We start from the raw sequence: 13,996 nt of genomic DNA, 5'->3' as shown, positions 1-13,996 counted from the left end.
CAGAACTTGGCTGGAGATCCTGGCTAGAGAACCCAACTATGCTGATCAACTGAATGCTGCCTCCGTGTCATTCCTTCTTCGCCGACTCCGTCCACACCTTTGGGAACTCATGGACCTGCTGGGGCTGGACCCCAGCAACCCTCAATGCCCTCTTTGACTGTTTTTTATTTATTTATTCAAAGCTGAGAAAGACCCCACCCTCCTGGCCAGAGCTCTGAGAACTTGGTCTCTAGGGCCTGCATCTAGACTTGTTGCTTAAGTCTCTGTGGTTTCCCCAACCATTAATCGGGGAACACTGAATGCTTCAATGAGACAGCTCACATGAGTAACCGTCCCCGCCCTCTGCCCCTCCCATCCCAAGGGACTCAAAAATCCAGTCCTGGTTCCTTTCCACTCACACACTCAATAGCTTTATTTGCCTTTGGCTGGTTTCTCAGGGAGGGGAGGGAGAGCGGAGGACGGGATGGGGGGAGGCTGGGGGGGGGGGGGCGGGGAGGGGGGATGAGGGCTGGCAGCAGCCTGGGCTTCATGCGCCCTCTGGTGGGCCTTAGAGGCAAGGGCTAGAATTGCAGCCAAACCCAAAGGATTTGGTGGTCTCGAGGCCAGTCAATACAGTCTAGGGGAGGGCTGCAGTGTTCCTCAGGTCTGCACCCCAGACCCAGCTTCAGGAGACTGGACATGTTGGGAGGAGGCCCTGAATCTCTGGCTCTCATACTCGCCCGTGTTGGATGCCCGCATGTTCTGCCGAGCCTTCATCTGCTTCAAACGATTCTTGTCCACTTCCCGCTTGGTGAGGATGAAGAGGAGGATACCACAGGGGAAGCCGATGGCCCTAGGGGTGGGGAGATGTGCACGGGGTGTGGGGAGGGGCCACGCCTGAGTTAGAGGGGCTGGGAGGAATCTCATTCCAGCTTCATTGATCTCATGAACACTGCAACACCTCTTGTATCTATTTAGCCTCTTCATTGGCTGCTCGAGGGCCCTACACAAATCGGATCCTGCTGCTACTCTGCTTAAAGTCTCATAACAGCTCTCCATCACTTCCCTGCCAAGTCCAAACACCCAGGCATGGCACAAAAGGCCAAGTGTAGGTGGGTCTCTGTCCACCTCTACATTCCTTTCCCCTGTAGCCTGACACCTCTCAACATGATCCCTGCAAGCCTACCATACAGTCTATGCATGATTCCCCAGATGGCCCATCCTCTTTCCCTTTTCAATTCTTGGCAAAGTTTCTCTCTGAACTGCCCAACATCCTCTCCCAGAGTACCCTTCTTAATCTGAGTAACTGCTACTTGGTGTGGGGAGAAAGGGCATGGAGTCAAAACACCTGGTAAGAATCCCAGCTCTGAGCCTCAGTTCCCTCATCTGTGAAATGGGGATGTAATATTTATCAAAGACGAAAACCTTATACTGTAAAGTCCTGGAACACCTAAGGTGCTGAAAAAAAAAAAAAAAGTAATTTCCCACCCTGATGGGTGTGGCTCAAGTTTGTTGGGTGTCATCCCATGCACCGAAAGGTTGCTGGTTCAATTTCCCACACATTGATATTTCTCTCTCCCTCAAAACAATTCTTTTTGGGGGCCTTATATTTATTGACTTTAACTTATTTTTTTGGTTAATCCTCACCCAAGGATATTTTTCCATTGAATTTTAGGGAGAGTGGAAGGGAGGGGGAGAGACAGACAGAAGCATCGATGTGAGATCGATGTATCAATTGGTTGCCTCCCACACTGGGGCTGGGGTGCTGGGGATCGAGTCTGCAACCGAGGTATGTGCCCTTGACCAGAATTGAACTGGGGACCCTTCAGTCTGGGGTGGACACTTTATGCATGGAGCCAAACCAGCTAGGGCTCAAAAAATCTTAAACATTTTTTAAAAAATTCTGCTAAGATAAGATCCCTTGGAAAAAATTGGTAATTTACTCCTTCTTTTCCTTTAATATTGATCAATGATATGTATTTAGGTCAGAGTCAAATCTGAATAATGATGTGTGGAAAACCTTTGAGGTAAAAACCCCAATTAGGTCTCACCCCAAGTTCCCCCAAAAAGATGAGGCCAGGGAACCAAATTCACATCAGATTAGCTCAGCTTTCTCCACAGAAAACTCACTCTCTCCCATTTCACATACTTTCCCCCCTCCCCTGCCCCATTCCTCTGAGATTCCAGTCCTTGCAGCCAGCAATTCTGTCCCCACAGCCCCGGATTCAGCTTATCACCTGAAATGTGGAGAAGTTTCTGGGTTCTGCCCTCCCCCGGTGCCACTCCCTATCTGTGGGCAAAGAGTTAGTTAAAACTCACCAGGCTACTCCCACAGCTTTCATGGGGTTCTTGGCCTTCTTTCTGGGAATGTATTCCAGCTCGGGAGGGAGGGGCTCCGGCTCTTCCTTGCACTCCGGGGAACTGTGGCTCTGCAGCGCCCGGGTCCTGCTCTGGGCAGCTTTGTTAGCGGCGGCTCCTGAGAGAATCCCTGTTGGGCAGAGAATGTGAAGGTCAGGAGGAGGAGGAGGTGGACGCCTGGGAAGGAGAGGTTGCGATCTGAGGAAGAGAAGTGACTGCAGTACGGTGTCACAAGTGCCAGGGAGAATCCGCAGGGAAATGGGAACATCGCCACGGAGGGGACACCTTTGGGAAGCCACCTCCACGTCACTGTGGGCGCATCGCCCTGGTGCCGGGAGAGCGAGCTTCGCGGCTTGGGAGACGGGGCGGGAAGGACCGCAGTGGGACTCACAGGAGACGTAGGAAGGAACTCCGCGGGAATGTTTTCAAACCGCAGAAACGGTAGCACGGAAAGGGAGCTTAGAGGTGGTCTACTCCGTCCCCCCGGTTTCATAGAAGAGGAAACGGAAGCCCAGAGAGAGACGGACGACTTCGCCCAAGGTCACACGGCTAATTATCCGGGGCTAGAACCCGAGCCTCCAGCAGCTCAGGACTCGCCTCTGCACTGCGGTGAGTGTCCAACACCTGGAGCGCGGGAGCCTAAGAAGGCTTCCTTGGGACGCCCTCTCGCAGCGAGGACACGGAGGCGTGTGTAAGCCGACGGCAGAGGGGCGGACTGGGTGACCTCGAGAGACCACCTTACAGCCCCTCAACTCTTTCACCCCGCAGAGGGGTGCGAGCAGGAATCGACAGCCCTGACCTCCTGCTATAGCCGGGCTGGATGTAAAAGGGAAAAAAAGGGAGGGGGATCCCCTGCAACCCTGCCCTCCCCGGGGTCCCTCTCCTTACCCCGGAGGACGCGGGCATTCCTCGCCCCCCGGCCCTTCAGCGCCGTAGCAGCCACCACCGCCGCCATGTTCAGATCCCACCCCCCTACACCGCGGTCCCCGCCGGGAATTGTAGTTTGCGTAAGGGGCCTCCCCCGCTCCTTCCGTCCCGCCTACAGACCAGAAACTACAACTCCCCAAAGCCCTCGGAGCGGACCGGCTGAACTACTCCTCCCAGGAGACCCGGAGGCGCGCACGCTCGCTTGTTTCCCTTCTGCCAGGGGCGGAGTCAGGTCGGGCGGAGTTTGGGTTCCCTATGCCACGCCCCGTCCCTTTCCCAACCCTGCTCTCTGATTGGTGGCTAGGCTATCAGCCCTTTTTCTGATTGGCCAAACGGCTGTCGCTCTCCCTTTCCGGAGAGTTGCTTACGCCTATTTCCTCCCGGGGAGGAGGGGCCCGAGTTCCGCGTCGTCGCGCAGCGCTGACTCTGGGAGGCGTTTGGGCCCAGAGAAGTGGATCGGCTGCTTTCGCCGCATGGAATCCGAATCGGAAAGCGGGGCTGCCGCTGACACCCCTCCACTGGAGACCCTAAGCTTCCATGGTGATGAAGAGATTATCGAGGTGGTAGAACTGGATCCCGGTCCGCCGGACCCGGGTGAGAATGGCCGGTCCTCCGGCCTTGGGGCAGGAGGCGCTCACCCCTGGCCTATGACCCCAGCTTCCCCCCCCCTCCCCTCCACACCGTACCGGTCATTCCTACCGACTTTCTGCGCCCTTCCCCCTCCTCCCACCCCCACCCTTAGTGCTCGGGCCTGGCCGGGTGGGGGTTCCCCTGACGCCTCCTCCGGCCCTTCCCCTCGCACACCCCCTTCCCGTCATCCCCTCGGTCCTCCTCTCCAGTCCCTGGCCAAGGCCAGGTACGCAGCCGTCTCCTGCCCTCGTCCCACACACCTTCTCGCCCTCGCTTTATCCCATTCGTCTGCCCTCACTCTCTTGCCACATGATGCACCCCAGCCCTCCCCACACTTGTCTCCATCCCTCTTCCCGCCTGCTGAGCCCCATTTTTTGACCCTCTGACCAATGCAGATGATCTAGCCCAGGAGATGGAAGATGTGGACTTTGAGGAAGAGGAGGAAGAGGAAGAGGGCAACGAGGAGGGCTGGGTTCTGGAACCCCAGGAAGGGGTGGTGGGCAGCATGGAGGGCCCAGACGACAGCGAGGTCACCTTTGCATTGCACTCAGGTAGGTCTCTGCGGAGATCCGTCCTACACTCAGGCCGGGCAGGCATCTGAGCATCCCATCCTGAGGGAACCGCTGGCCCTGGTCTGGAGGAACTCGCTGGTAGGGGGCAGTGTGGTGGCGTGGCGGGGAGCCTGGCCCCTGGAGTCAGCTGAGAAACCTGTGTTCAAATCTTACCTCAGCTCCTTACCAATTTACGACCTGTATTAATCTCCCTGGGTCTTAGTTTTCTTTTAAAACGTTACTTTGGTGTAAGTTACACTGAGCATATTTTATGTAATCCTCAAATGTGAGCTCTTAATAAGGAGCCAGTAGCACGATGTTCTCCTCCCTCTGTTTGTACCCAGCCTGGTGGCATCCCATGCGGAGAGCTGTAAGCCCTGCACGTACTTTCCTGTTGTCCATGGCATCCGTGTGGGGTGGTGAAGGGTGCAGCATCCTCAGGGGGAATCTGCTCTGGAGAAGGATTTGGAGCGTGGCGAGCTTGGGGAGGGGTTTCTCCAACCATCTGATGCTTGAAACTTAGAAGGAACTTGGATGCATCCTTCTTTTCCAGGAGGAAAGACATGCTTCTTTGGGTGGAAGGGGGTGGGCTTCCTGCCGGTCCCGAAAGACAGAACCCTAGGTGGGAGCCCCATCCCCTTACTTGTGAAATATCTCTTGGGACAGCATCTGTGTTTTGTGTGAGCCTGGACCCCAAGACCAATGCACTGGCGGTGACGGGGGGTGAAGATGACAAAGCCTTTGTGTGGAGGCTCAGCGATGGGGAGCTGCTCTTTGAGTGTGCAGGTGAGGGAGCCCCGCTGAGGTCGTGTCCCTTTGGAAGTCTTCCGGGGCTAGCCTGCAGCAGTTGTGCATCTAACAGCCATTTATTGACTCTGAAGAGGAATAGCATAGTCTGTTGTGGATATAGGGGAGGGAGGCACTAATTGGGCAAAGGAGTCTGGGAAAGGCTTGAGAGGAGGAGACACAGGCTGACGTAGGGGTATTTGGGAAGAGGGAAGGGTGTGGGTATTCTAGGCAGAGGTGCAGAATGGACAAAAGGGTAAGACCTAGGCCTAGGCTACATGTGGTTGAGTGGAGGGCCAGCATTGTCTTCCGTGGGGAGACCTGGGTGTGTTGATTCCTGCAACGACAATGAATTCGGTCACCTGGTCTGCTGGGATCCACTCCTGTTTTCTCTCAGCTGGTCCTTTCAGAGGCCAGATACCTGGGTCATGTGCCCCCAGCACTAGGTGCCCTGATGTTCTCTTTCTGGTTTTTTTTTTGAAGGCCATAAGGACTCTGTGACTTGTGCTGGTTTCAGCCATGACTCTACCCTAGTGGCCACAGGGGACATGAGTGGCCTCTTGAAAGTGTGGCAGGTGGACACCAAGGAGGAGGTCTGGTCCTTTGAAGCAGGAGACCTGGAGGTGATTAGAGTGGATTCAACTCAGGGGCCTTGGTTGGTAGTGGGTGAGAGCTTGGAGCTTCGCCTCCACCTTTACTAGACCAAGCCATCTCTAAGCCAGTTTACTCTCAAGGTACAGCAAGAATATCTGTGCCTGTTACCTACACTGTCCCCCCTGACTCAGAAGCAGGGGAAGCTTGGTGGGGCTCAGAAGACGGGTTCCTAGGTGGGATGGGGTGATGGGCCTCCCTGTTGACTCTCCCTCTCTGTCCAGTGGATGGAGTGGCACCCTCGGGCACCTATCCTACTGGCGGGCACTGCTGATGGCAACACCTGGATGTGGAAGGTCCCCAGTGGTGACTGCAAGACCTTCCAGGGTCCCAACTGCCCAGCCACCTGTGGCCGAGTCCTTCCTGATGGTGAGATAAGCTCCCCCCGAGTGTCCTTTCTTGAGTGCAGAGAGGTTGGGCGCAAGGCTCAGAGTGCGGGCTCAGCAGCACTGACCTCATAGGCCCCGGAGCAGTCAGCTCCCTCTTTTCCACCCTGAACTGAGTCTCCTCTGCTGGGTCCTGGGTAGTGTTTGTTCCCTCACTTTCTTGTCTCCCTCTCTTGGCTCCCACCCATACCCCCAATTCCCTTGTTGGGTATGTCTGAATGTGTGGTCTGTCCTTCTCTCTTCATCAGTACTTTTGGCCCTTTAGGGAAGAGAGCTGTGGTCGGCTATGAAGATGGCACCATCAGGATTTGGGACCTGAAGCAGGGAAACCCTATCCATGTACTAAAAGGTATCAGAGTTGGGGGAAGTGTTACCCTTGGCCTTTGTGGGGGAGGGGGTAAGACCTGGGACAGGACTCAGGGGACAGGGTGAAGTCTAACATATCCCTTTGCTCCATCCTAGGGACTGAGGGTCACCAGGGCCCTCTGACCTGTGTTGCCACCAACCAGGATGGCAGCCTGATCCTAACTGGCTCTGTGGATTGCCAGGCCAAGTTGGTCAGTGCCACCACCGGCAAGGTGAGTGGGACCTGAAGCCTTGCTGTGGAGCCTTCTGCTCTTCTCCCCTCCCTTTCTTATCCTTCACTCAACCTCCCTGCCTCTCCACCTTCCTTCTCTATTAGAGGACCATGTTTCTAGGACCTTCTCTGATGCTTTCCTCTGGCTCATAGGTGGTGGGTGTTTTCAGGCCTGAGTCTGTGGCCTCCCAGCCCAACCTGGGAGAAGGGGAGGAGAGCGAGTCCAACTCAGTGGAATCCTTGGGCTTCTGCAGTGTGTGAGTGTGAGCTAAGGCTTAGGCCTGGAGGCCGCCTGGAGATGAGAGGGACTGCGCTTGGGGAGGGGCCTGGGCGGGGAGACCAGGAAGGAACGAAGGGCATGTGGGCCCAGGTCCCTCTGTGAGCTTTGTGGTGCTCCCTCTACCCAGGATGCCTCTGGCAGCTGTTGGCTACCTGGATGGGACCTTGGCCATCTATGACCTGTCTACGCAGACCCTCAGGCACCAATGTCAGCACCAGGTACAGGCACCCGTGGGGAGGCCCAGGCCTCTGTCAGCATCCACCCCAGACCTGGCTCCTGCTTGGTCCTGTCTATGGTCCATGTTCCCACCCTCCCTCCCTGAGATGCCTCCTAGCTCTCCTCCTCTCACCTCCACCTTGCCTCTTATACCCGTGCAGTCGGGCATCGTGCAGCTGCTGTGGGAGGCGGGCACCGCCGTGGTTTACACTTGTAGCCTGGATGGCATCGTGCGCCTCTGGGATGCTCGGACTGGCCGCCTGCTGACTGACTACCGGGGCCACACGGCTGAGATCCTGGACTTTGCCCTCAGCAAGTAAGTGAAATGGGCAAGGGCTGGAGTCTCTGTATTTGGAAGGTGGGGGTAGCATGTGGAGGGCCACAGGGACCTGGGGGTATGGCGGGGCTTCCTGAGGGAAGCTGGGACCCAAGCCTGGTTGTGGCTTTGGAGGCAGGAATGCTGGGAAACCTGAGAGAGTTGCCCTTCTGGTTGACAGTGACTTGCTGGGTCTCATGTCAGTCCCGGGGCTGAGGGGCTGGGACTGCTCCCCCCATGTTGTGGTTCCTCTCATTCCCTCGCTGACTGCTGGCTTCACATGTCTTCATTCGACACGGGTGTGTCAGCTTGGTGCTAGGCACCTAGGGCATAGAATTGATGTGCTCGAGAGGGCCACCGGGGTTGGGGGGAGGGGGATGCCCTGGGTCATGGGCTTGGGCCAGCCCCAAGGCTCCCATCCCTTCGAGCCTATTCTTTCTGTCCACAGAGATGCCTCCCTGGTGGTGACCACATCAGGAGACCACAAAGCAAAAGTATTTTGTGTCCAGAGACCTGACCGCTAGTGGCTGCAGCCTCTGCTTTGGGTCTGGTGTTGAGGTGAAGGGAGACCCCTCACCAGCAGAGGCAGGAGGGTATGAAGGAAGAGGATGGGAGGGGCCTCGGACTACTTTCCAACCCCTTCACGCTGACTTGCCCCTCTGTCCCTTTCTTCTCATAAGAGACCCACCCCTGACCCCTCAGGCCCCTCCTCCTCCCCCAGACCTGGGGGATCTCTCAGAGGAAGGTTCCGACCTCTTTCTCTTTCACTTTCACTTGTGGGTGTGAGTTATGGGGTGCCTATTTGTATGTGGGGAGTAGGTGTTTGAGATGCCTGTTCTTTCCCTTCCCAAGTCTCTGGGGGTGGAAAGGAGGAAGAGAGAGATTAGTTACAGATTTTAAAAATGTAAATAAAATATACTTCCCAGAGACTATGTCTGTGGATTTTGTGGTGGCTGGACCTGAGGAAGAACTGGTGAGGGGCATATCAGGGCGAGGCCCCCACATGTGCTGGACTTCCAGCACTCAGCCCTCCCTCCCTGCCGGTGGTGCAGCCTCACCTACAATTGCTGCTCTATCCAGAGTTGGAATCTCCCTTGATTCCCTTATTTTAGGTTCTTTCCACAGCTGTTCTACCTGCCTCTCCCCTTTTGCGATATGGAATGAGATACCAATAAACTCGGCCAGAGGAGCTTTATTCCACCAATAAAAAAGGGCAGGGTCTCTGATCCAGGGGTGTGCGGACAAGTGGAGACAGGCGTGGCTGAGATGGATGGATGCTTCTAGTAGGAGTAAGCAGAGGCCCTTCCCCTAGTTCAAGTCCAGGTCCGTGCTGCTTTGGCTGCTGGTGCGGTAGGCAGTGCCGGGGCCAGGACTGCTCCGGGAGGCTCTTCCCCGCAGCACCCGGCGCCATCTTCGGGCAGCTGCCCTCCAGGGAGCTGTGTAGCGCTGATCACTCAGCCCCATGGCCACAGGCACGGCCGCTGCACTGGCACTGCCCAGTGAAACAAGGGACAACAGAGTTCCAGGCCCCAGCGGTGGGCGCTGCTCATAGGCCAGCACCGAGAGGAGCAGGGTGGCCACGTAGGGTCCCCAGCACAGCCCAAAGAGCAGCGTGGCTCCAGCCTGTGCCCTTGCTTGCCTCCAGGTCAGGGCCCGGGCCAGGGCCGAGGGCACCCCGCGGTACACTGCCCGTTCCTGCCGGCGGATGTCCTGTAGCTGGCGATGGGCAGTGATCAACACACGGGCAGAGAGAAGGGCCGCAGCACCCACGGCAGGCAGCAGCAGACCATAGACTTCAAGGTAGAGGTAGGGGGCTGGGAAGACAGCCTGGGAGCTGCAGTTGGCACCAGGGGCCCAGTGGTTCCACCCCAGAGCGGGCAGGCTGGTGAAGAGCAGTGGGCCAGCCCAGGTGAGGAGCAGGGCCAGCCGGGTGCTCCCAGGGGCCCGGAGAGGCTGCAGCACTGCCATGTAGCGCTCCCCGTGCACCAGCAGCAGGTTGGCGAGCAGGGAGAGGAAGGAGAAGTTGGGTGCTAAGTAGAGGAAGAGACAGGACCAGTAGCCTCGGCGGCTCTGGCTCCACAGGCCTGGCAGAGTGGGCAGTGCCAGCCCCGTGAGCAGCCCAGCGAGCAGCAGGCTCAGGAAGAAGCAGCCAGCAGGGAGGCTACGTAGGCGGCGGTCCCCGGCAATGCCCAAGGCCAGGAGCAGGTTGGCCACGACGATGAGGCTTGCCAGGACCAGGGAGAGCCCAAAGGCTCCCATGGGAACAGCACCGGGCACCTCCCTGGTGCTGTTGGGTGTCATCTTGGGTCTGGGGACAGGGAAAATCTGGAGCAACGGCCGACATGCCTGGACAGGAGATGGGGTGGCCAGAGTTAGGGTGGGGCTGCGGGTCACTGTCCTCTTGGGAATACTTATTAATCTAGAGGTTGCAGCCAAATGGACTAAGCTGTATACACATTTTTTTCAATTAATGGCCAATTAAAATTTCTATTTCTGGCTTCTCTTAAGAAATCAGTTGTGGCAATACCTATGTCCTGTGTGGTAGTGACCAGCTGGAGTGGGGACCTCCCCACAGGCCACTTCACCCATTTCTGTTACCCGCTTGGCCCCCTTGGGCAGCTGTGCTTATTCCTGTTTAAACTGAAAGAATGACCCATCCAGCTCCAAAGCATCTTGCCCACCCCCGCCTCTACTGGCAAGGCCTCTAAATTAGCCAAAAGGGAAGACGGGGTGTGGCTGGTGTAGTGGTCAGCCAAAGCTGACAGCCTCCTCTGGGCGAGGGCCAGGTGCTAGAAGTGGTGTTCAGGTAAAGGAGAGGGGTCCCTGTCTTCAGATGCTCGAAGCCTGGTGGGAAACCAGAGCATTAGGATTGGGGTGGGGGCAGGAGTGAGGCAGAGAGAGGGATCACTAAGCATCAGAATTAGTGGCGAGGTCAGGGCAATGGTGGCGGCAAGTGGGATGCCCTGTCCCCTGCACCACCATCCCCATCTGCCCTGTGGCCGGTTGGTTACAGATGAGTGAGCAGCCTCTGGATAGGACTTCCAGCCCATAAACTTGACTCATCTGCACCACTAGCAACAGGTCCTTTCCTGGGAATTGGAGGAGAGAGAGGAGTTGCTGAGGGTAGAAGTGAGTGGGTGGCGGGGCGGGGGGAGGTGGAGGAGGATTGGCAGTGAATGTGGAGATGCCAGCAGCAAGGAGGACACCTCCCACACCCTGAGGCTGAAGCTGACCCCCAGGAAAGGGGAGAGGAGCTGCTGGACAGGGCTGGCCTCTCTGCAGCTCTGCTCTGTCCCTGTCCTTTCCTTCACTTGGCTCCTTGTTTTCAGCCCGCCAGCGCCCGGCCCCACTGCTACATCAGGAAACAGGGAGGGGTCCTGGACCCTGTGGGAACGCCTGCTTCTGTCCACGGGAGCAGCTGCTATTGCTAGGATTAAAGTAAATAAGGAAAGGATTCCTACTGCCCCCTCCCGACAGCCACCCTGACTCAGGAGAAGCTGAGGCCCCCACGCTGCGCCTCCAAGCTGCTGCACCCCTTCCCCTCCCGTTTTCTCTTCCTCAATCTTCCCTTTGACCCCAACTCAGGACATCTTTTCTTTTCAGCAGCCCTCCGGTTTCTGTTCCCCTTTGTCCCTGCATGTCAACTTGATTAAACCCCACAAGACCTCAGGGTACCTTACTTCCAACCTAGCCTCTGGATCCTGGGCTGGAGCTCCAGCCCTCCTGAGTGAGTCCCCTACCCTACCCCCACCAGAGCAGCAAGAAGGGAAGGGCCAGCCCCGGGAGTGACTTCCCAGTGGTGTGTGGGTAGTGTGACCCTGCTGGCTCTGGTGGCAATGGCTTCTTCAGGAGTGGGGCTGAGGTCTGGGGTGGGGAGGGGAGTAGCGACTCACATGGCAGTTGGAGACTGGTGCTCCTCAGCCTGGGCTGTCCTGTGTCAGGGAACTGCTGCAGCCGACCCTGCAGGGCCTCTGGAGATGTCTGATGTCCCGGCCGGGAAGAGCATGGTGCCTCCACTCTGGGATAGCAGGGCCCCAGGCTCGCGGCTGCCGCAGACTCTGCTCCTGCCTGGGTTCTGGAAGGATGGAACTGTGGCCACGAGCTTAGCCTGGCCCCGCCTCTGAGGGTGGGACCTGGTATACTCCGGCTTTAGCAAGTGGGAGGCCTTCCTCCTCTCCTGCTGGACCCAAGCTTCCCCTTTCCAGCTACTGGCCATAGCTTCACTTAGGGGGCAGATCCTCTCTCAGGTCACTCAGTTTGGAGATCCCTCCCTTGATACTGCCTAGCTCAGCGGTTCTCAATCTGTGGGTCACGACCCCTTTGGCGTTCGAACGACCCTTTCACAGGGGTTGCCTAAGACCATCCTGCATATCAGATATTTACATTACGATTCATAACAGTAGCAACATTACAGTTATGAAGTAGAAATGAAAATAATTTTATGGTTGGGTCACAACATGAGGAACTGTATTTAAAGGGCCAGAAGGTTGAGAACCACTGGCCTAGCTGATCTGAGAAATGCATTCCCGTTAGTGAATGATTTCCTTCTACCCCTCCCCACTTTCTGCTCCAGCTAATACATTTACATTTTATGAGCTTTATACTGGAGTGGCCAGCCAGCTGACAGCATATTGAGCTCTGTAATCCTACCCATCTGCCAAAGGGGAGTGTGTGTGTGTAATGGTGGCAGTAGCGGGTAGGGGTTGAGTATCTTCACTGCCCCCCATCTTATTGCCTGATGGACCTTTCAGATGATAAAGCCAGCCTTGCCTTCTAGAATCTGGAGTCATTCCGCATTTTTCTCAGCTACTTTGTGAATCAAGTTGTGGGCTACAAGCTCAAATAGCTCTGGGGTGTGATATTGGGCAAGCTACCTCTGGGCTCCAATTTTCCCACCTGTAAAATGGGAAAGAAAGAAAGCTACTCTTAGGATTGTTGTGGAAAATGTTATGGGATAACATATGTAACTAATTAGATCCCAGTGCCTGACACTTAATGGGGGAAGCCATTCTCAGGGTTGTTGTGGAAAATGTTATGGGCCTGTACACGAAGCAACCAATGAATGTAGATATAAGTGGAACAACAAATCAATGTTTTTCTCTCTCTCTCCCCGTCCCTCGATGAATAAGAGGCACAAACCAGTGTTGGAATCAGAAAGCCTGGCTTTGGATCTCAGAATCCTGGCTGAGATCCTATTTTTTTAGCTGTATAAATTTGAGCAAGTAACTGAAGTTCTCTTGCCTTAGTTTCCTCATCTGCAAAATGGGGCTCACGTTGTACTCACCCATTGAGACTAAATGAAATATGTGATAAAAACTTAGATCAGTGCTTGGCATATAAACACTCAATGAAAGGTAGCAGTTAATAACATTATTAGGATTTCTGCCCTTCTCTGCATGTCCCTTCCCTCCAGCCAATCCTCCCCTCTAAGAAAGAACTCCCCTGAGAAAGGCAGATCGCCTATGAAAAGCAAGAGGCCAGTGGGGCTTTTGCTCCACAGGGAAACTAAGTACAGTCATGTGTCACTTAACGACAGGGATACATTCTGAAAAATGGGTTGTTAGCCGATCTCGTCGTTATGGAAATATCATAGAATTTACTTACACAAACCTATATGGTATAGCCTACTACTCACCTAGGATTAGTACAGCCTATAGCTCTGTAGGGAAGGAAAAATAATTTTCCCTCTACCCTCTGGACTCTTGGCTGAGACATCCCTTTAATAAGAGACAGATTAACAAGAGAAAACAATTTGATAACATGCGTACTTGGGAGGTAGGAGTCACCCAGGGAAACTGAGTAACTCACCAAAATGCCTGAAGCCATCACTTTAAATACCATCTTTAGCTTAAGACAAAGGATGTTGGGCAGTGGTTCTCAACCTTGGCTGCACATTAGAATCACCTGGGAATCTTTTTAAAATCCTGATTTCTGGGCCTCATCCTCTGGAAATTCTGTTTCTTTGTTACTAATGTTGTGGCCCCTCCCAATAACAAAGAAACAGAATTTCTGGAGGATGAGGCCCAGAAATCAGGATTTTAAAAAGATTCCTAGGTGATTCTAATGTGCAGCCAAGGTTGAGAACCACTGATGTTGGGGGTGAGGGAAAGGGCAGTAAACAAGGGGTAAGGTTGTTATGCAAATTTCAGTCAAGGTCTTCTACACTGATAAGACTTTCTAGAGATAAGGCCCTTCCCCCTCTTCCTGGTACAGTGAGGAAGACACGCTTACAAATGGAGAGGTCCCTACAAGCACAAATATCTTTTACAAAGAGTAACTTCTACTTGGTTTTCAGAGCTTTCAAGTCAGAGGGTTTCTTAAAATTAACCAGCCTAAAAT

The 13,996-nt window shown here is 55.1% G+C and overlaps 3 protein-coding genes across 6 annotated transcripts in view; 1 reads left to right on the top strand and 2 right to left on the bottom strand.

The window, feature by feature from the left end:
- The window catches only part of PNKD (PNKD metallo-beta-lactamase domain containing), a 68,803-nt gene extending 65,486 nt beyond the window's left edge, over positions 1-3,317 (bottom strand). Inside the window, exons 1-3 of one of the 2 annotated variants that reach the window (XM_070422114.1) lie at positions 3,226-3,317; positions 2,299-2,467; positions 384-832 (exon numbers count right to left, since the gene is read on the bottom strand). In XM_070422114.1, the coding sequence (XP_070278215.1) occupies positions 640-832; positions 2,299-2,467; positions 3,226-3,292 (429 nt within the window). In that variant the 5' untranslated portion in view covers positions 3,293-3,317 and the 3' untranslated portion in view covers positions 384-639. Of the gene's footprint in view, positions 1-383; positions 833-2,298; positions 2,468-3,225 lie in introns of those variants that run through there. The other variant, XM_070422113.1, reaches the window with a different exon arrangement.
- A 335-nt stretch (positions 3,318-3,652) lies between these two features.
- On the top strand, positions 3,653-8,584 carry AAMP (angio associated migratory cell protein). The gene is made up of 11 exons (XM_070422112.1): positions 3,653-3,858; positions 4,290-4,445; positions 5,112-5,231; positions 5,715-5,854; positions 6,107-6,251; positions 6,534-6,617; positions 6,731-6,846; positions 6,999-7,102; positions 7,253-7,343; positions 7,503-7,657; positions 8,106-8,584. The coding sequence occupies exons 1-11, from the start codon at positions 3,738-3,740 to the stop codon at positions 8,179-8,181; spliced, it is 1,308 nt and encodes a 435-aa protein (XP_070278213.1). The 5' UTR covers positions 3,653-3,737; the 3' UTR covers positions 8,182-8,584.
- Positions 8,585-8,834: 250 nt separating this feature from the next.
- GPBAR1 (G protein-coupled bile acid receptor 1) lies at positions 8,835-13,518 on the bottom strand. Of its 3 annotated transcripts, none has more exons than XM_070422116.1 (2): positions 11,551-13,518; positions 8,835-10,746 (listed from the first exon to the last, which is right to left on the bottom strand). In XM_070422116.1, the coding sequence occupies exon 2, from the start codon at positions 9,956-9,958 to the stop codon at positions 8,966-8,968; it is 993 nt and encodes a 330-aa protein (XP_070278217.1). In that variant the 5' UTR covers positions 9,959-10,746; positions 11,551-13,518; the 3' UTR covers positions 8,835-8,965. The 3 variants fall into 3 exon arrangements, with proteins under 3 accessions (XP_070278217.1, XP_070278218.1, XP_070278216.1); XM_070422117.1 differs by having other exon boundaries at positions 8,835-10,501; XM_070422115.1 differs by having other exon boundaries at positions 8,835-10,003.
- Positions 13,519-13,996: the final 478 nt, after the last annotated feature.

The sequence above is a fragment of the Myotis yumanensis genome, unplaced genomic scaffold (genome assembly GCF_028538775.1).
Source record: "Myotis yumanensis isolate MYYU_CA2020_CCGP unplaced genomic scaffold, mMyoYum1.0.hap1 SCAF_8, whole genome shotgun sequence".
Lineage (NCBI taxonomy): Eukaryota > Metazoa > Chordata > Mammalia > Chiroptera > Vespertilionidae > Myotis > Myotis yumanensis.
This window is presented reverse-complemented; position numbering and strand designations above follow the sequence as displayed.

Excerpts from the sequence above, each read along its gene's own strand:
- GPBAR1 (XM_070422116.1), bottom strand. The coding sequence starts at position 9,958 with ATGACACCCAACAGCACCAGGGAGGTGCCCGGTGCTGTTCCCATGGGA.
- AAMP (XM_070422112.1), top strand. The coding sequence starts at position 3,738 with ATGGAATCCGAATCGGAAAGCGGGGCTGCCGCTGACACCCCTCCACTG. Across the intron at positions 7,103-7,252 it reads TCCTTGGGCTTCTGCAGTGT|GATGCCTCTGGCAGCTGTTG; the intron begins GTGAGTGTGAGC and ends CCCTCTACCCAG. Across the intron at positions 7,344-7,502 it reads GGCACCAATGTCAGCACCAG|TCGGGCATCGTGCAGCTGCT; the intron begins GTACAGGCACCC and ends ATACCCGTGCAG.